Source organism: Pteropus vampyrus, unplaced genomic scaffold (genome assembly GCF_000151845.1).
Source record: "Pteropus vampyrus isolate Shadow unplaced genomic scaffold, Pvam_2.0 Scaffold22, whole genome shotgun sequence".
Taxonomy (NCBI): domain Eukaryota; kingdom Metazoa; phylum Chordata; class Mammalia; order Chiroptera; family Pteropodidae; genus Pteropus; species Pteropus vampyrus.
Window position 1 is genome coordinate 5,152,679 of NW_011888803.1, and position 22,441 is coordinate 5,175,119.

At 31.8% G+C, this 22,441-nt stretch overlaps 1 protein-coding gene and 1 pseudogene across 10 annotated transcripts in view; one reads left to right on the forward strand and one right to left on the reverse strand.

The window, feature by feature from the left end:
* The window catches only part of ADGRL2 (adhesion G protein-coupled receptor L2), a 179,000-nt gene that overhangs the window by 141,825 nt on the left and 14,734 nt on the right, over nt 1–22,441 (forward strand). For all 10 annotated transcript variants that reach the window (XM_023528050.1, XM_023528055.1, XM_023528052.1 and 7 more), the window contains 7 exons: nt 2,195–2,378; nt 11,183–11,308; nt 11,597–11,802; nt 12,862–13,035; nt 13,967–14,176; nt 15,082–15,302; nt 16,629–16,695. In XM_023528050.1, coding sequence (XP_023383818.1) covers nt 2,195–2,378; nt 11,183–11,308; nt 11,597–11,802; nt 12,862–13,035; nt 13,967–14,176; nt 15,082–15,302; nt 16,629–16,695 — 1,188 coding nt within the window. The remainder of the gene's footprint in view (nt 1–2,194; nt 2,379–11,182; nt 11,309–11,596; nt 11,803–12,861; nt 13,036–13,966; nt 14,177–15,081; nt 15,303–16,628; nt 16,696–22,441) is intronic.
* On the reverse strand, nt 4,316–4,404 carry LOC111736874 (annotated as a pseudogene).

Here is a 22,441-nt window from a genome sequence, read left to right on the forward strand (position 1 = left end):
CTCTGTTTGGCTTTGAATCCTTGTTTACGTCGGCTGGTTTTCCTCCACGGTATACCATGCTAGTTCTGTGCGACAGATCAAAATAATAATACCACATTGCCATTTGTTCTATTCTGAATTTTAAAAGTTTCACTTGGGAGGATAGTTACTTTCTAATCTTACTCATCTGGGGACCATATCCCAAACCTTGAAGAACTAAACCATATACATGTGACAGGAAAAAAATAAAATAAAAAGAACTTCATAGTTTTTAGAACAGTGGTTATTCAAAAGCTCTGACTTCACCAATACTGGTTGGCAAGGTCTAGAAAAAAAGAATGACATTTCACTAGTTAGTAATAGGCATTGTGGGATCTGAGAACTTTACAAGAAACAGTGGTCAGAAAATATGTTTTTAGATAGTAAAATTCTGGAAGTCTCTTTTTAGCCTTTATAATGGGGGGCAAAGAAATAACTGCTAAAGAGTGTAGAATTTGTCATACTGAAATTTTCAATTCAGTTTTAAGGTATTAGATAACGTGTGAACTGTAATCATTGGGGTGTCGCCCAGGACACATATCTCAGTGGGTAAAGAATAGCTTGTTTCCTTTGGCAGAGAGAAACTACTTCAGGAATACGATTAGGCTAATGATCATTTTGATTCCACTAGAAAAGTACTAATGATAATAAATAAGGAGTGTTTCAAATTAATAAAAGCATGCCATCTGCAAGTCATGTGTTTACATAGTAAATTTCAGCATGACCTTAATTTCTGGCCAGTGTCATTTTCAGTATGTCACAAATGAGCTTCACTGTTCAGATAAGACTCATAAAACTCCTTAAATTACAAATCAGAAGCTGACTTACACTATGCAAATGAAGTGGGTCCCCGCTTTGTGACAGAGGACTCATTTGTAACTTAGATTAGAGGCTCCAGACTGTATTTTTTGGTGACTAATGAATCTGGCCTCAGCAGACCAATTTCTGTTCCACTCTAGTTAATGGCTGCAGTAGTATCCGTGTGAGCATTTTGACTATTCTATCTCCCATTAGAGAAAGAAAAAAGCCTTTAACGCCACTTGGAAGTATCTTCACCTGCCAGGAAGGTCGTGGTGGCTCACAAAGCAGACAGAACAAGGATATTAAGATGGATTAAGCTAATTAATCTTACTCTGACAGTAGCCTCAAACAGCTTTTCCCCTTGCTTATTTTAATATAGTACCTCAAACTAGCAATTTTTGTTGTTCTTTGTGCAATGAATGTTCTTTTTTCCTCTGCGATTACTAGTAGATCAAAACAATTTATATATGGGCGTAATGACGGATTACGACTAGGTAAATGAGATAGAGTAAATAAACTAAGTGATTTTGGTTATCTAAGCCATAGTCATTGTATAGCTACAATAAGTATCAGTACAGAAGCCTGCCTTCATTGTTTAACTGACTGGGTTATACTTTTATTTAATGTTATTTTGAAACTAAACCTACATATATGAATATTTACAACTTTGATGTTTGTGAAGACTTTATTCTGCCTTTCTGTTCTCATTAAATGATTTGTATAGGCTTTAAATATTTTGATTGTTCTCTTGATTCATTTGAAAACAAATCATTGTTTATGAATTAAGATGTACTCTCAAGTGTTTGCTGGACAGATAATTGGAATAGTGAAACTGTTCGCAGTTAATTTACAGACTTTGAAATCATCTTGGTTTTTTCCAGTGGTAATAAGCAGACAGTGTTATAAGGCACAATTTAGGTTATTATTTTTATTCAAATTCCAAAAAAACAATGCATTTTAATTTCAAGCATAAATATTCAGCTACTCCAGAGACCTCAGTGTTTTCTAGTTAGAATGTTTAGGTCTTGAGATTATAAGTAGGAATGACTGTGCATGTAAGAGTCATACCTCAGGTTAAGATCTGATGCTTGGTTGTATTTTTAACAACTGAGATGATTAGATAAACAGAAACAAGCCATCTTTTTACACTTATTCTTTATAATCAAATAGTCTACAATCTTCAGGTAGGCCTATTTTGAAATGGTCAGATATGTTACAGGTTGACCAGATATATGTTGTCCAGGTGTTCTTCATCTTGAATTAAAAGTCAATCATCATGGCAGATAAGTATTACAATTGTCACTAATCGGTGATTGAAAATGACCTTGGTACTAGAAGCAGTAAAAACTAATGATAGTTTTTCTAATGGATGCAGGCAATTGTTGACACAGTGGACAACCTGCTGAGACCTGAAGCTTTGGAATCATGGAAACACATGAATTCTTCTGAACAAGCACATACAGCAACAATGTTACTCGATACATTGGAAGAAGGAGCTTTTGTCCTGGCTGACAATCTGGTTGAACCAACCAGGGTCTCAATGCCTACAGAAAATATTGGTAAGTGAATCAATCTGTTGACAGGTTTAATTTTAATTTAGAAGATCGATGTTTAAGAGAATGTTTCCATTCTGAATCTGTTATTTCCCAGTGCCAACCTTCTCTTTTGTCAAGTTATTTTTGATTGTCGAACAAGACAGATTATTGATCACACTTCATAAAATTAATGCAAAAGCCAAAATCTAGCCTATATCTTTGAAAAGCTGGTTTTGTGTGTGCGTGTGTGTGTGTGTGTGTGTGTGTGTGTGTGTGTGTTTCAACTGAAAAATCATTAAAAGAAAAATGTGTAAAGAGTACTTAAATGCCCAAATATGGATTACTCGAATAATGAAAGTGCTTGTTCTGGAACTGTGGTAAATGCTTTTCCATTTGATATAATATGTTCCTAATGAATTTAAATTACTTTCTGGGATATATTCTCCGACTCAAATATTTTAGGCAAACAGAATTTGAGCCAAATGTTTATATTAAACACAATCGCCTTCAGGTGAAAATGTGGTCAGTGAACTCCATCTTCCATAATGCAGAATATCCATGCTTCATGGATTGCACAATAGCTGCAGACAGTTTGAAGCAAAATTTAGAATTTAAATGTTGGCAATGAGAGGTAGGAATTAACTTGCAATGATGTTTGAAAGAAGTACAGTAAGTATAATAAAATTATTAATTTAGTCTTGATTGATTTAGAGTTGATTATTTAATGAGGTTGAGCTCAGATGAAGTTTTATAGTATCCCTTAGTAAAGTAAAAAAATTTCCCAAGCATATATTTAAAAACAAAAAACAAAAAACAAAAAACAAAACCCAGGAGGAATGGTAGACTGCTCTTTCACCAAAAGAGAATATGTTGGAGCAGCAAATATTGAATGGAGTCTTGCTAGCTGGAATGCTATATCTTATTGCCTAATTGTGCCTGTCTAAATTATGAAACTTTATATTAAAAAATGTAGGAAAGTAAGGTATATGTGAAGAAATAGACCTTAATCGGATTATACTTGGATTTAAATTCAAAACCTTAAGTTTATTTTAAATAACTAAATTTTTAGAAAGAAATAAAATATTAAAATCCTGTTTTTATTAAGTTTTAGAAGGATAAATAACTCAATGACTTCACATTAAATGAAGTCAAAATAATTTGGCCTGTCATGATCTGGGAGACCAGTCATAAGGAAGTTATGCTCTACCATAGCCTTAGTAGTAATACAGAATGAATAAAGCTTCCCCCTTCTGTCTTAAGCTTTATTATTTTTGAGGTTCATTTTTAGTAGTCTAATGAAATTTCTAAGGTATACATTAAACAAGTCTTCTCAAATGTTTCCAGTAATGAACCTGTAAGGATAAAGGACTATAGACTTTATTGTTTTAGAGGGTGAGTTATAGAAAGTGTTATTTGAAGTGATGTGTTATGATCTCAATTTGTATTCTAAATTTTCTAAAGGCTATTTTAAAAACAGGAAAAAAAAATCTAAAATTTCCCTCTTATGCTCTAAGAGTGCAAGAAAATTTGACAGGCAAGGTTGACAGTCTGTGCTCCCTCGCATCAGCCTCATATAATGTAGAATGCACTATTATATGTTTGGGATATTTTTATTGCAGTTTGAGACATAATCTGAAAATTTAAATGTCCAGGAATATATTTTCCCTAATACCTGTGTTTTTCCAAGTTTTAAAAGATTATTCTTTTTTAAAATTAATTAATATTCAATTATATTTCAATTGATAGTCATTATTCTTTATTAATTTCAGGTATACTGCATAGTGGTTAGACATGCATAATTTACATAGTACCCACCTGGCACCATATATAGTTATTACAATGTTATTGACTATATTTCCTATGTTGTACTTTACATCCCCATGACTATTTTGTAACTACCAATTGTATTTCTTCCTCCTTTCACCTTTTTCACCCAGCTCCCCACCGCTCTCCCATTTGGCCATGAATTTGTGTGTCATCCTTGCTCAAGGCCATGCTAATCTTCTCTGTATCATTCTAATTTATGTATATGTGCTCCCAAAGTGAGCACTAAAGGATTATTCTTCATACTTCTTTTTTAATTAATAAAAGAACATTGTGGGTGGAGATTTTTATAGAATGTAATACACATATTACTAACTTCTCAAATAATAATGCCCTAAAGTTACTGTATGCATATATTGATTACCCAAAAATTATTGCTATGAAAGTTGCTTTGCATATTTTATTATAGTTATGTCTTTCTATTTCTAAGATATAAATAATTTTTGTGACAAGCATTATATATGATTTAGTATAGGAAAACATTCAACTTTTTCCTAAGACTTATTCTCTTTTTAGACAGGAGGACAAAAATATCCTTTTCCGTCTTCACCCTCTTGATGCTCTTATCTAAATTTAGGATGTGGTTATAGTATCTTTGGTTTTTAAGACAATTTGGTTTTTCTCCTTAGGGATTTCTCCTTGAATCCTTAATTTAACTTTATTATATGGTTTATTCTTATGCATGACCTCATAAAAATGGTATAATTATATCTGGTATAATTGTATCTGGTTATAGCTTTTAAAAATCAACTTTGAGGTATAATTTATATACAGTAAGAACAGTTGTTTTAAATGTACAGTTAGATAAGTTTTGACAAATGTACACCCATATAACCAACAGCACAGTCATTTCTGTCACCTGAAAAGAGTTCTTAATGCTGTTTTGCAGTCAGTCTCCTCATTATCTCCAGCTCTAAGCAACCAATGATCTGTTTTCTGTCACAGTAATTTAGTTTTGCTTTTTCTAGACCTTCAGTTGAATGGAATCATACAATATATCCTATTTTTTTTATCTTTTACACAGTAATGTTCTTGAGATTTATCGATATTGGTGCATTAGTAGTTCAGTCCTTTTTATTGCTGAGTAGTGTTTCATCATAAGGACACATCACTACTTGTACATTTACTTACCTGTTAGGCATTTAGGTTGTTTCCACTTTTTTACTGTTATTATGAAACCTGCTATTTTCCTAAGTGGTTGTAGCATTTTATACTACTAATAGCAATGAGAGTTCCAGTTGCTCCACATTCTCACCAATATTTAAGGTTGTCTTAAGTGTCTTTTTAATTTTAGCCTCATGGTTTGTAGTGGCATCTCATTTTGGTTTTATTTTGCACTTATGTGATTGCTAAGTTATGTTTTGTTGATAACTGTTCAACTTTTCATGTGCTTCTTGGCCATTTATCTTTTTGTGAAGTATCTTGTTCATATATTTGCCCACTTTTAATTAGGTTGTCTTTTTATTAGTAAGTTATAAAGATTCTTTATATATTCTCAATATAAATTTTTTGTTGGGTATATGTATGGTGAATGTTTTCCCTCAGTATGTGACTTTTAAAATTTTTGTAGTATCTTAAGCAGAAGTTTTTAATTTTAACTAAAAAATCTTTATTACCCAGTTTTAACATCTTGCTAATCCTGTTTCACTTCTAATTCTTGCCATTTTATTATTTTAAAGCATATCCTAACATCATATTATTACCGTAAATGATCCATATTTTATTTATTATTCATTCATCCATTTATCTGTCTGTCTGTCTGTCTGTCTGTCTATCTATCTATCTATCTATCTATCTATCTATATTTATTTTAGGCGAGGTAACCCTTGGTTGACCGTACAGATTGTAAGGACCTTGTCAGCTTACAATCTCTCTTTTATTTTATTTTTTTTTTACACTTACAACACCTGGTCTTCCTCGGTGGTGGTCTCCCATCCAAGTACTAACCAGACCTGACCAGAGAGGTCAGACAGGATCAGACAGGTTCGGGCTTATTCAGGGTGGCATGGCAGTAGCCATACTTTATAAAAAACACATCGTCACTTTAATAAATTAACAAATTTAATAAATTAACAATTTAATAAATTAACAAAAATATGTTCAAAAGATAACAAAAAAGTGTTTAAGTTGACTTGATTTTTAAAAATTGTTAATTTATCTGTTAGGATATGGAGAAGTCCATGCCATACATTTTATTGGTACATAATTAAAAGTCTCAATTAAAAGTCATTTTTCCCTACATCTTTATTTTAAAAAACCTTTTTTTCATTTTTGTTGAAGAAAATTGAGCAGATAATTTTGCTGTAAAATTTCCCACATTCTGGATTTGGCTTATTTCACCCCCATGATATCATTTTACCATGGTCGATGTATACTGATATTAGATCGAGAGGCTTGATCAGGTCAGGTTTAAGGTTTTTTATTGTTGTTGTTTTTTATTTTTTTAATCTCCCCATAAGAACTTTCTATTGCCTCATATTCAAGAGGCACATAAATGTTTGGTTGCCTTTCTTTGTGATCTTATGATTGATTAGGTGATTTAGGTGTTATTAGCCTAATTCATCCATTATAAAATTCCCTATCATTTATTTTCCCAATGAGCTCAGCAGCCAGCATGATTGTATCCATCAATTTAGTCTTAGTTATATTGCAGTAACAAACCCCAAAGTCACACCAGCTCACAACAACAAAGGTTTATCCTTCTCCATGCTGTGTCACCATTGAAGCCTGGCTTTTGGCCTTGCTCCCTGTCATCTTCAATCTACTCCATGTTGTTTTTACCCTAGGACTCAGGCTAGTGGACCCTACAATGTGGTGGATATCCTGGCAGAATGTAGTTTTCCCTATATGCTCTTTGACTTTGCTTCCCCTTTCCTCTCATTGCAGCAAATCCTCTGTGATGAATTTGAAAAATAGGACAGAAATATATTAAAATCCTATCACAGAATTGGCTGTAAGGGAGGCTCTGGGTGGCTCTCCTATGAATCAGGTGTATTCACTTTCATGGAATCTATTGAACAAGGCATAGATTATTTCAAGCATACAGAAATAGAGAATATCATAAACAACTGTGTTCTAGTCATCCAGCTAAGCCATATTTTAGTATTTTACCATATTTGTTTCAGATTTTCGGGGAAAGAAATTGTTTACAGATTGTGTAAACAATTTTCTCCTTTCTCATCTGATCAAAAGGCAGTAACCTTCATCCTTAATTTATTTGTTAGCATTAGCAAGCTGTTTTTTTAAATTTTGCTCTACAGGTAGTGTACACTTAACAATTACTTTTTATGTTTATAACATTTATGATTTCACACTATAAATGTAATTGTATAATTTTTCTCTACCATTGTAATTTTTCTGTGTATGAATGTTGATAACGTGCCTCTCTAGCATATTCATGTAATCTAAGAATACCCCATGATTATTTAACTATGCCAGTGATATTTTAGTGACTTATGCTTTTTTTGTTGATACTATAAGGAAAACTGCAGTGAAAGTTTTTGTATGTCTTCTTGCTCAAATGTATGTGCCTTTCTAGACACATGCACACATATGCACGCACATACTTAGAATTTTTGGTGCTAGAGCATGCCCATCTTCAACTTTACTAAATACTGCCAAATTGCTTTCTAATACTATTTTACATTCTCACCTGTAATACCATTATTCCCCATCACTGTCTTTGCTGCTAACATTTATTATTGACATAAACTTTGTCCTTTTAATGGATTCGAATTGATAACATTGCTGTTTTACTTTGCAGTTCTTTACTACACAACTTGCAGTTCTTTACTCAATGTGTTCCTGGGTATTTTAGTTTTCTATCCTGTGAATTTGTTATCCACAACTTTTTCCTGTTTACTTATTTCTCCGTAGATAATTCATTATGGACACTGATTCTTTAAGGATTACATAGTTTGCAAATATTTATTTTATTTACATTTTCTCTTTTTTGCTTTGGCTATGGTAACTTTTCTTTTACAGAAAAATGAAGTAAAATTTGTCAGTCTGTTCTTTTAGAGTTGGTGTTTTTGGTATCTTACGTAAGAAATATTTTCCTTTTTGGTGTCCTACTCAAAAAAATTTTCTCTACTTTTGAGTTATAAAGATCTTCTATTTTAGAAATGATGAAACTTTACCATTTTACAATTATGTCTTTAATCTACCTGAAATTTATTTTTGTTTATGATATAAGGGAGGGAACTAATTTGATTTCCTTTTTTCGTAAGTTGTTCCTTTTTTCATAAGTTGTTAGTGTGTAGTCCATTCCTTTCCTAATGGTTTTTAATGATATCTCTGCCATATATCAAGTTGCTATACTTGATAGGAATGTTAGGAATGTATGTTTTACATTGTTTTTGTTTTGTTTCAATAATATTAATATCTGGTGAGTTCTTTTCAACTCAGCTCCTTGAGGAACTGCCTTAGCTAGTTTTGGCATGTCTCCCTCACATGAATTTTAGAAACAGTTCGTCAAGTTATACACAAAAAATATTGTTAGAATTTTTATTAGATTGAGTTTACAGATCAATATTAAAAGAAATATTCCAGATTTACTTGTTGAGTTCTCCCAAATAACACCATAATATAATCCTCCATTTGTTGTTAGGTCTTCTACTAAAGTTCTGTGTTTTTCTCATTAATATCTTGTAGTTTTACTGGGTTTATTCCTAGGTAAAATTTTTATTGTTAATAGTATCTGTTTTTAAATTATGTATTCTAATTGTTTGTTGTTTGCTGATTGCACCATTGCAAAGTTCTTTTACTTCCGATAGTATATAAATTCTCCTTCAAGACTATTATGTAGATAATCATTTTTCTAAATAATAATGTTAACTTTTTCTTTCCAGTCTTTGTACTTTTTATTTTTCTTAATCACCGCAATTGCGAGGTCTTTCAGTACAATGCTAAATAAAATGTGATAGGGATCATCCTGACTTTAAAAGGAATGCTTCTAGAGTCTTTTACCAGTCAGTGTTTGCTATAAGTTTGAAAAGATAACCCTTTTCTGATAATAAAGTTTTTATATGAGCAAGGAATTTTCTTTTTATTCCTTTATTTTTGTGAAGGTTTCTTATATTTAGTAGGCGTTGAAGTTTTTGAATTCTTTCTGTTAATATTTTTTAAGTTCTTAATTTGGTGAATTATATTTTCTAATGCATTAATTTCTGTATGTATTTTTGAGTTAAAATCAATTTGTTCAGGATGTTATACATAAAGTATGTATAATTTATTAAATATTTTTGCATCTGTATATTTAAGTATCAGTTTATTTTCTTGAATGGTCATAAACTGTTGGCATTTTAAATTTATTAGTCAGTTTTATATTTCTAGTAAGTTTTCCCATTTGCCTGTTTTTATTGTTATTCATTTATATAAATTTACTCATTTATTGGTATAAAGTTATTAATTCTCTACTAAGATCTGTATTAATGGACCTTAAAAAATTCCGACAAATTATTATTATTTTTTACTCTGGTTATGATTTTTATATTTGTTGAGTCAAATTAAGTCTTGGTACATAGATATCTGTGTTTGGAACATTTCATAAAACTCAAAAGATTTCCTTCTTTCACCCTGTCTTCTACCTTACTTAAGAATATTTAATAATTAAGAGTCCCTATCAGCGTAAGGAAGAGAGAGGTATATATTAAATGTACTTATTTGTTAGTCTTCTTTTCCCCTTCACCCCATACCCACACACATGGTATCTGAACATGCGGAAAGATTATTCATTCACCTACCTGCTTAGTCTTTCTAAGCATAGATCAATAAAAGAAATATCTCAGTCAGCTTCTGGAGCTAATAGAATTCTAGGAGTTTAAACTTGTATTTCAGGTTCTTGACATGTGGTCTGATAGCTTTTAAAAATCTCCCAGTGATATGATTTCATATTTATAGCTAAATCTACATGTGTTTTACAAAACAAAGTTGTGAAAGATGAAAAAAAAATAAATAAATGAGTATCCAAGAGTTACTCTATAATGCTATAAGCCCATTTTTGTAAAGAGAAGGAAAGTGGATGAATTCTGTGTGTGTGTGTGTGTACACAAACAAATGTATTTAAGTATAGAACTAGCTATGCAAGGATATACACCATTTGAGAGGTTGAAACCTAAAGAAAAATATATACTGTATTTATTGATTTATTAAGAGTAGGTATTGCTCTTAGTTGGCAAATTTTTACTATAAAAGCCCAAACTATACATTTAGGCTTTCCTGGCCACGTAGTCTAAGTTACAGGTATTTAACTGGTATTGTAGCACCAGAGCAGCCATAAGATAATAAGTAAATGAGTAAGCTTGATTGTATTCCAATAAAACTTTATTTACAAAAACAGGTGGCAGGCCGGATTTGGTGCAGAAAGCTTATTTTGCCTAACTACAATATGTAAAGATTGACAGATACTAATTAGAATTAATGGGAAGTTTTAATATAATACCAGATATTTTCTCATAAATATGCTATGCTGGTCTTACTACTTTTAGAAATTAGTGAAAATCTATTACTGCAAACTGATCTATGTAATCTTCATATTAAAATTAATCATATACATAGAAATAGATGTATACATGCAATAAAGGCATTCAGATTTGTACTTCATATTGAGTTTTACCATTGATAGGTAATGGTCATAGAAGAGTTATTTAACATAAAGAGCCAAAAAAATCATTTTGAAATATTGTTGTTTAATTTAATGATTTAAATGAAACTTTGGAAATTGTGTGCTGTGAATTTATACACTTCATTTTCATAGACTAAAAATCCAGAATTAGTTGATGACAAAAGATAAACTGAAAAAATGATTATACGGAATTTTTTAGAGTAGTTGAGGCTTATGATATCTTAGAATAATTTAGTTGTTCATGATTTTGTTGAAATCTAAACAGTAATGTTTTGTAAGTAGATAAGAAACAATGGATTCCATGCAATTATCATTTGCCTCTTTTGTAGTTTAAAGTATGCCCTTTTATTTCTTCTTCTTTATCCTTTGCCTCATCTAGTTCTAGAAGTTGCAGTACTCAGTACAGAAGGACAGGTCCAAGACTTTAAATTTCCTTTGGGCATCAAAGGAGCAGGCAGCTCTATCCAACTCTCTGCAAATACTGTCAAACAGAACAGCAGGAATGGTAAGATGGAACAGTCCGTTGAAAATTGATGGGTTTTTTTTGTTGTTGTTCATTTAAACCTGTTAGTTCCAAAATGCTGAGTGCATATTTAACTTCTAATATAACAAATAGAGCTTAACATTTAAAAGCAGATTTAAAATAATGCTTTACTTTTTCCCAATAAACTAAATCTAAGTGAAGATTCTATAAGGAATTTTTTTCATTTAATCTTATTTTAATGTATATTTTTTTTATTATTATTCATAAGCATGTTTTCTGTAAAGCCACATGACCATTTTACCTTCCTAGGGCTTGCAAAGTTGGTGTTCATCATTTACCGGAGTCTGGGACAGTTCCTCAGTACAGAAAATGCAACCATAAAATTGGGTGCTGACTTTATTGGTCGTAATAGCACCATTGCAGTGAATTCCCACGTCATTTCAGTTTCAATCAATAAAGAATCCAGCCGAGTATACTTGACAGATCCTGTGCTTTTTACCCTGCCACACATTGATGTAAGTTATATATGCTAATGAAGTAGTAGAAGGTTATAAAACCAGTGAGGAGGGAAAGTAAAACTGATGTGCCTGGGGATGGGGAGTGAGAGAGTGGGGAAGATGGCCAAGAGGAAAGAAAGGACCTTTCCATTTGAATTTCAAATGTTGGACTAGGTCAGAGACACGAGTTTATTTAAGCCTGTGAACATAAAATTAAAGGAGGTTCAGTGATTTTTAGAACTTAAGTGTATTCTTAATGAAAGCTAATAAGTAATCAGCAGGAAAATGTAAATGAATAATTTGGTTTAGAAGGAAAATTAACTCTTAGCATCAAGATGGGTGAGTATTAACTGATAAGATTCCACCTTTTTAGTCTGGCAGTTTGTTTTGGGGTGTTTGTTTGTTTTGGGGAGGTTGGTTTTTGTTTTTTGTTTTTGCTTTTAGTGATCATATTTGCCACAATTATCAAACACTATGTTTTTTAAAAAAACTGGGACTGAATCCATGTGATTTCTCTACTGTGCCTTAGAATGCAAGTTTGTCCACAGAATTTTGACAGTTGTTGTAAGTAGAGTGAATAAGTGCCCACAGATAGCCAAGTAGTTCTCCAGAATTGGCAAAGGAAAATAAATTTGTGTGGCCGCAGTCAATTGACTCTTCTGAGAATCTTGACATTGCTAACCTGTGAGAACAAAAATGAGCCGAAAATGGATTCTAAAACACTTGGTCATCATAGAATTTTTTTCTCAGGACAAATTCATGGCTCTAACTTTGTCAGAAAAGAAAAAGAAATGATTCTAATTACCATCAGTATGTAAAATCATAAGATGGAAATTGTAATTGTATCAAATAGGTCTTTGGTAATTTAGAGTACTCTTTAGAGTGTTTCGGACTATAAAGCCCCTTTAAGTTAGATATCTGCCTTGTATAACATAGTCTACAGTTTTGCTGATGAAAAACTTTATAGTCCGAAACATGCAAAGTTTAATCTAAATTACCTTTTACACATATTAAACAATTGCGATTGCCATCTTAGAGTGTGAAATCCTAATTTTATCTTGTCATTTTATTTCCCAGCCTGACAATTATTTCAATGCAAACTGCTCCTTCTGGAACTACTCAGAGAGAACTATGATGGGATATTGGTCTACCCAGGGCTGCAAGCTGGTTGACACTAATAAAACTCGTACAACGTGTGCATGCAGCCACCTAACAAATTTTGCAATTCTCATGGCCCACAGGGAAATTGCAGTAAGTATTTGCACTTCTAATTAGTAGCAGAGAAAAACCTCAGAGATTCAAAACAGCTTGTGTAATAGTCCCTTTTTTGGGTGCTTATCGTAAGTAAAAAGCAAACAAAGTAATGTGGATTTCTAATTTTTTCTATACTGTCCATATATTTTAGGAAGCCTTCCACTATATTTATTGTTACTTCTCAAAACCATGTGCTTTACAGACTTTATTCTAAGTTTTTCTCCTTGGACAGATGTTTGGCAGAGGTGGTCAGGGATTGAGAAGCTATAGGTCATACTAAAGAGGGCTCTAATGCTTAACCTGCCTTCCTCATCTTGAATGTTTGAATCTCATAAAAAACCATTACTTTAAGGTTCCTAACCATTTTGCACACTACAAAACTACAGTTATTGAAAGGTCTGAATGATTTCTGGAATGTTTCTTAGTATTCCTTTTTGTGAGTAAGAGAATGAAAGCCAGAAGATAAAAATATTTTAAGGAATGTAGCATTGGTTTTTACATTATATTTATATACTGAGTCATGTCGTGTACTTGACTCAGTATATAAATATAATATAAAAACCAAAGGAGAAATTTAATACTTAAAATTTGACTTATGTGTTAGCCTGAGAAGTCATTAAAATGCCAGTTATTTTTAATAACTATCTTTTATTGTATTATATAGTTTCTCTGTTTATGTAGATAATTATTTCAGTCGTTACTTTGAAGTAATTGGGCTCTTGCACTTTTTGGATATAAAAGCTGATAAGATAATATTGAACTCTGTTATATGATCAAAATATCTTTTTAGTATTGAGCACTCTTTGAATACACATGAATTTTCTGAGAGTTTAGTATTGAAAGATGAGCTATTACATGTGAAAGTTGTCTTACCTTTAGGTGACGTAATACAAGAATATTAATGTTCCTCATATGTTTTTATTTTTAGTACAAAGATGGAGTTCATGAATTACTCCTTAAAGTCATCACCTGGGTGGGAATTGTCATCTCCCTTGTTTGTCTGGCTATCTGCATCTTCACCTTCTGCTTTTTCCGTGGTCTACAGAGTGACCGTAATACTATTCACAAGAACCTTTGTATCAACCTTTTCATTGCTGAATTTATTTTTCTAATAGGCATTGATAAGACAAAATACATGGTAAGTACTCCTTTTAGTTTATTGACCTTGGATCTCTGAAAATTATTATAACAAGTGTGAATCCACTCATATGCTGATAGTAATATTTTACTTTGTAATTTAATAGAATTGACATGGCAATTATTGAAGGATAATCTGTGATAAAAGCCCAGTCATTAAGAAAAGTTATTATGAGTTAATTCACTTTTTGTATTAAGGTACAGTTGTATTTTTCTGGGTTGTTAATTTGAATAGAAGAATGGTGAAGATACTGAAATGAAAAGATCCTATTACTACAATTTTCACTTTGCTCGCATAGTCATTCTGACCAGTGATTATTTCTTCATATTTTGAGCATTTTATTCATCATGAGGTCTTAATGTTAGAAACAGAACTTAATCATTAGTTAATTGTTCACCCTATATTCATCTGCACCAGGGTTAATTTAAGAGTGCTCCACATATGACTGACGGGAAAATCATGTTATGTAATTAGAGCCTATGATATCTGTAATTAAAGCAAATTTCAAAAATTCTCTTACAGAAAAAAATAGAAATAAAATATCTGGAAACGACCATTCTAAAGACTTAACAGAACAGATCATCTACAAGTAGAATATTCAGATTTGATAATAGCTAATTCTAGAAGAGAAATTAAGATATGTTTTTTTATTTGCACAAAATTTCACTAAAAATAATAATGTCTTAGAGTGTTAAAATTTCTAGCATACCTGGCAATATACTCTATAAGCATTAAACTCTTCAAATTTGGCAGTGTTTATAATTTGTTTTCATCTAAACAAGCAGTACTTTAAATAATGATATATTTTAAAGACGATAGTGAGCACTATCAGTGACTGTTTTGCAGTTTTGGAGTAGACTGTTTTTATTCATGTGTTCTCTTTTTTTTGTTCTTTTCCTTTATAGATTGCATGCCCAATATTTGCAGGACTTTTACACTTTTTCTTTTTGGCTGCTTTTGCTTGGATGTGCTTAGAAGGTGTGCAGCTCTATCTAATGTTAGTTGAAGTTTTCGAAAGTGAATATTCAAGGAAGAAATATTACTATGTTGCTGGTTACTTGTTTCCTGCCACAGTGGTTGGAGTCTCAGCTGCTATTGACTATAAGAGCTATGGAACAGAAAAAGCGTAAGTAATTGCAAGCGACCTGAGTGTTTTTCAAGTGAATAATTTTTTAAAGCCTGTTAGCTGTCAGTGAGGTTCCCTGACAGACTAAAATAGCCTCTGAAAGCCTTATTGGTAAGAGAATGGGCATGCCGTGCACAAATTACAATCAAGTCTTTTGTAATTTTCTAGGTTCAGAGGATTTGTACTCTGGCGAGGCAGATTCTAAATTATGGACTTTCTTTTTAACACAAAAGATTGACCTGAAACAAATTGAAAAAGTAAATAACTTTTTGGCCTTAGAAAGATATTAAGTAAAAATTCTTCTGAACTTAAAGCATCTGACAGGTTTAACTACTCAGTTTTAAGCTAATGCTTCATTAGCTCTCTTTGTGCAGCCGACCCTCTAGCTAACTCTCATTCTGAGTTGTGACAGTAGCACATTCCTTCCCATATGTTTTACTTTGATAATATTTCATCAGGCAGTTTGAAAGGATTAAAATGAGTCACTGTCTTTTATTTATAAAAAATATAGATATTTATGGAAAGTGACAGAAGGTAGACATAGCTATGTTTCTAAGGATTTTATTTGCTAGAGGCATGAATTTGCCTTCCAATTCTGTTTATTTTTTCCTTTGATAAAATTAGTTATATAAAGATTCTTTGGACTAAAGAAAGCTTTTTGACTGTACAGATGATGAAAGACAAATAAAAGAAATTCAGTGGGGATTCAGTGTTATATGAAAAATGAACCACTAAGTAAAATCTGTCTTAATAAGTTTATGCATCATTTACTCTAATACTGTATGAGTCTATGCTTTGATTTTTTTCTAGTATTCATCCATTCCCAGTTGAGGTATTAAATTTATGCTATACAGTTTTGCAACAAACATAACATGTAAACACATTTTTTTGTCTTTTATGTTCCATAGGGTTAAACACTTTAGCTCACACATAGACCTGAAAGGCAAAAATTGAAGATAAGAACTTTAAAATGATGAGACAAATTTGGAACATTGAGTTTCAAATTTTTCTTAGTAAAGTCAGAGGTCTTTATGAATTAGGGATTAGGGTGTGTTGGGGTTTATTATTTTCCCCATACAAGCATTATTATGCCTTTATCGAACTTAAAACCTGAAATGAAAACCAGTAAGTTGAAGTAAATAAATTACTATTCTTTAAGTCAAAGCCAACTCAGAATTAATCAAATTATTCTTGCCTATAATAAATGAGTTTTCAAAGGCAAATGCGAAGGTAGTTTTGTTAGATTTTTTAAATTGTTTTCCTTTTGATGTTGAGGATCCATGAAGCTACTTAATACATATTCTTTTTTTTCCCCCCCCAAAATAGTTGCTGGCTTCATGTTGATAACTATTTTATATGGAGTTTCATTGGACCTGTTACCTTCATTATTCTGGTAAGCCACTTCTATTTTCCCCTTACTTTTAGCTTGCTGCTTTAGCAGTGCAATTGAAAAAGGGATAATTTGTTTTATTGTTAATTTATCAGTGAATTCAAAGATTATGAACACATCTAGCTTATAGTATAAAATTATGTAGTATATTTTAAATATTGTACCATTATTGAGAGTTTATACAAGTGGTAATTAGTACTTTTTCTGAAATGCTCTCTCTAAAAAGTACTTCTTTTTTTTTTTAGTTTGATAAAATGTCATGTCATATTCTTAAAAAATAGACTCATGTATAAGCCATGTTAACATTACATGATTTGAGATTAGTTTGATAATTAGAAAGGAATAACTGAAGTGTATAGCATATGTTGTTTTTGAGTAGTATTTTGCTAAGAGTTTTAATTCAGGAAGATATGTCTCTAAAATTTTTAATATCAGTCCTGCGCTAAGCCTGTGTAGCATTTATGAATTAAATGAATGTTGTGTGGAAGTGAAAGAACATTAGCTTAATATTTATTCTCTTAATTTCCACATAGTAATTTAGTAGTTTTAAATAAATGTCCACACCCTAAGTTCTTTTTAGAGCACAAAAAGATGTTTTCAGCTTAGATTATTGAATGTATAATAAATCAATTATTAACTCATTAGAAATAAAATTCCTTTTTTAAGACTTAAAATACCAAACAAAAATATTGGTTTTTAAGAAACTTTTATTTTAAAAATTTTTGATGTAATTTAAGTATGATGACATTAAGGTATATTTTAACTTCTATTGTTAGTTGAATATTTGAAATATAGTTAAAACAATGTAGCTAAAATAGATTTCAGTATTTAAAACTTTTCACTCAGTTTTAGCATTATGTTTTACAAATAGGTGTTATTGACCATTATAAGATTGAAAAGGAAACACAAGCAAGTTTAAATATTGCCTGTAGCTTTTTATTACTATTTAAGGTTTTTCTTCCCTTTAAAAAGTGACGCAAATGAGGTTATTAGGATATTTCTGTAGTTTTCTAGTGTTTCATAAAATTGAGAAAAATTTTAGCAGTTCGAGGAAACTTAAAACTACTTCAAGCATATGTACTTTCATCATTAAAATGAATTTTTTTACACACTTATACAAAGCAAAATGAAAATTGGAGATGAATGGCAATGAATCAAATTAGTAAAACATTCTTAAGTGTTCCTAGAAAGCTCATTTCTCATCAGAATTATTCAGTCCAGATAATTGTCCTAGTTTTTGTTCTTGGTTTACTTATGTTAACATGGGCTAAGCCTACCTCGAATTATAAGACAAAAAGCTGACATGAGGAGGCATGAGCCTTAAAGTCACCGGTTTCTTTCTCCCTCTCTGGCCAACCATATTGATATTTTGAAAATTGTAAAGACTATTTTAGGGGTAGTTGGTCTTAAAAGTATTATGTGTACTTCTGTTGTACTGCAGTTTTATTTTTTTCTATCTCTAAACATACATACTGACTTTAGAGTGTTGAAAAACAGTTCACTTGGCAAAAAGGAGTTAATATTCACATATACTCAGCTTCCAGTAAGAAAATAGGTAAAGGACATTTTATTACATCGCCCATTTACGGCGTCATTATTATCCTCTACCAAATCATTTAAGTTGAGATGTGAAGGGCTTCTGGGAACAGTGTTCCCAACTTAAAACAAAACAAAACAGCAGGTAGCAATCACAGTATAGGTCCTGGGAGTAATTCTTCTCTTGCAATTGCTTTGCCCTCTAATTGTCCCAGCACAGAGAGACAAAGAGTGGTATAGAGTATGAAACATTATCTTGCATGTAACCTAAATTGAGATATGATATGATTGTACCGTACATGTTTGTTGAACATTAGTATATATACTGACATATATCGTTGTGGTGACATAGGACATTTAAAAGTCATTTTAGATTCAAATCTTAATAATATAAATTATATAGTGTACTATACTTCTCAGGAGTATGCTCATAACAAGTTTTCCATTTCCAGCTTTCCTGAATTGAAACCATTTAACTTAGTAATATTAAATAAGTGTACATTTTAAATAATGTTCTGTGAGGAAAAATAACATGCTATGGAAGATAAAACTTCCTACTTCTGTATTTCTATTGAATGTCTTGCCTACAGGCCACTAGAGTTATTATATCTATGAGAAAAGTGCTTGTAAGTAATGAGCAGTGGGAAACCATTAGTATGCCTGAAATGGTTTAATGAAAGCTTGGATCATGACACGTCAGGAGCTATTCTTATCATTTGGACAGCTCCATCTGCATCGTTAATAATTAATTCAGTTCAGTAAGAGTTCAGCTCACACACTCATTTAGAAGTCTTCTTCAGAGAACACCTCTCTGCCTGCTAGTCCCTGAGAGAAATAGGTTTCTGCTTGGCTAACAGCAAAGATCTGGAGATACAAGTGCAGTTTTAGAGTGGCATTTGCCAGGTAGCAAAAGCTCCAGGGAGGACAAAAAGGGTCAGAACATGTGCAGTTCAGTTAGGTTACTTCAGAGTGGTGTTTCTGTTCTTCTGTCTTATCATATCCATGTCAGCACTGCAAGCTGTGGAATGAATTTTAAGCTGCTAAGCTCAGGCGGATGTGATTCAATTGAGCCGGTTGATGGCTGTAACACAAACTGTGCATTCCATTAATCTGTGGAACCTCTTTCTGTTTTTAAACTTCTCTGTATTATCATGTCACCAGTATGGGTTATGATTTTAGCTATGCAATATCATTAAGTAGTGATGAATTTCATTAGGAAATTATACTGGAGGATTATTAAACAATAATTTATGAAATTGTTTTGAAATAGGTAAAAGAGTATAATTTGTCATTGGAAGAGAAAGAATCCCCCATTTGGCAATTTACTTTGTTTTAGCTAAATAGCAAAGTTTTTTTTCTTCTGAATTTGCTGTCATTCCTTCACATAGAATTCTACTGAGATGTCTATATACCTATTTACTTGTGCACATGCGTGAGCACACATAGACAGAGAGAAAGAGCAGAGTTAAAATCTGATTAATTCCCAGATGAGTTGCCTCATCTCCAGAATTAATCACTAGTGTGGGCCTTTAGGCTGCTGAGCCTAAACGTGCAACACAATCGTATTAACCTGTCTTAGTGGGGGTTTTTATGTGAATGATGGACTAACCAGGTTTAGAAAACTCTTTATGTACATAGCTGTAACTTCATCTTTTTCCTTTCTCATTGATGCATAACACCTTTCAACCTATCCCAAAATGCTATGTTTAAGCTCAAGTAGTATTTATGCTAGAAAGAAAACAAAGAATAAGAGAGTGAAAGTGGCTGCCCTGGAATTAAAAGGGGAAAAGCAACAGTTGGACAGAGATATTCTTTTCCCCTTATCTTTTTGCCTGCCTTATAATAAGAAATAGGGAAAATTCCATGTTTGATGGTTGTGATTAATTTTTAAATGCATACCAAAGGCAGGAAACTAAATTAGGAAGAAATAAAAGAGAGAGAAAAGAAAATTGACTCTAACACCGCCCCCCCTCACCCCCACCCCCCCAAAAAGGCACAGAGTGTATGTATGGCTGGAAAGAGCCATTTATGTCATGAGAAAAATCAAAGAAAGAACTTAGAATTATAGTAAGTGTTTCATTTGGAATTAACCTATTTAGTCCTCGAGTGAGTATATTTGACAATAGACTTTACCAAAGATGTTTCTGTTTGCCTATTTGTTGTTCTGATTTCCAGTTATATTTTAAGAGAACAAGGAGCAGAAGAAAGAGGGGGGGAAAAGTCTGTTAAAGTATTTTACTCTAGAAAATCATGATTCTTATCAGAGTATATTATCTCCTGAAAAAAATTATAACATTTATTCTCTGAAAACAAATTAGCATTTATAATTTTTAAGCATTCGGAAAAAACTTTAAAACCACATTAATAAAATTTTGTTTATACTTCCAGTAATATATGTTCTGTTTAAGTCCAGAAAATATTCCACTGTCATATATTGTCAGTGGTAGCATATTAAAATGATTAGTACCTAAATGATATAAATATATTTTTTCGTTTCTATAATAAAAATAGTAAAAAAAAATGTATTAGTGACTTTTTTTAAATGTGGAATTGGGGGAAAATATCTTGGCCTTTTTTTTGCCATCTTATGATTTATAATGTCTTGCATGCCTTTTTTCATAATTACTTTGACTTGAAATGATGGCATTTTGTCCTAGTAAAGATATTATTGCTTCATTATTTGTCTATCTACAAGTCATATTTCAAAGGCTAAATTAGTGGTGGATTTAACTATAAATTTCTTGTGGTCTAAATATTCGTGCATTAACTATAATTTTTATTTTCATCTTTCCAATTTCCCAATTTAAATTTATTCTCCAATTTAAATTGCAGAATTCGTAGACAGTTGCGAAACCATCTGAGTCAATGTCCTGTGGATTTATGATTATTTTTCTGGTATTTTTCGTTGGTTTTAAAGAGACTGACTTTTAAAATGTCTTTTAGAAACATTTCATATTAAGAATATTAGAAACAACAGCCTTTTATTTCACACTCTGCTTTTATGGGTTTGTGTGACATTTAGCTATGAGTATAACCCAGACAGGTTTGAAAAAACACAACTAACTGTTAAATATACAGTTTGACTAGTGGGAGTAGAAGTGTGTGGGTATTTTCGCCATTTACTGATCATGGGATGGTAGTGTTTTGCAAAGGAAGCGGAGGATTAGTTATTTTGGCAAATCCATCAGGTAGAAGTTTTTTGACGAGCACAGTTCATGTTACTCAAGATTTGTTTGAGGCTGTATTTTATACATTAATTTATTATTTATCTTCAGGTCATCATTTGAGTGATTTATAAGTTGGATTACTCTCTATAGAAGTGGAACCTTTTTAAAAATATAAAACTAGTATATTTTTGCTGTGTTAGAAGTCTCCTAATTTTTTCACCCAAAATAAATTAGTTAATTTTATTTGGGAAGACTGTGGTCTGTGGAGCCAGACCATAGTATATTGAATCTCAACACTGACATTATAGTAACAGAGTAATCTTTGGTAAGATACCTAGCATTGCAGATTTTTAAAATGGCTAAGAGATGCTTGCTACTCCCTCTGGAGATAAGCTTATGGGATTTCTCCTTCTGACCCCCTCCCCGCCCCCCCCATCATAATTTTCTGTGTTTTCTGAACCTTGTGTATTGTGAATGTATTATGTTTGGAACCAGAAAAGAAACTAAACACATATATAATGTTAAAAATCTTTGTAGAGTAAGGAGAGAGGAAGGGAAGATGCGCCTAACAGTCCGTTTTTTTATGGGTTAAATGAGATATGTTATCTGTGGCACATTCGACTTGCTTAGTCCTTAGTCTTAATAAGAAAGAAATGTCTTTGTATAGTATTTAGCTTTAATTCTGTTTTTGTATAGTAGATTTCAGTTTTATTTCAGTTTTATTGGAAAATGTTAATTCTTAAATAACTGATTTTTACATGATTTTCTTAATTGGAAAGTATGTTTTCATGGGTCCATCCCCAAGATTTCTCATTTTTTCTCATTTTCTTTTCATAGCGTAATGCTTTATACATCCACATTTTTTCTCATTCACATTTTTGTTTTTGTAGTTTATACATTGTAGTAAGTAATAACTTTTTTCTTCCTGGAATTATCTCTGTCTCCTCCACCTCCTCCTTCTCCTTCTCCTCCTACTACTACTATTTTATTTCTTAGAGGATAATTCATATGTGTAGAAAATAATGAACACCAAATTGTGGCCCTGC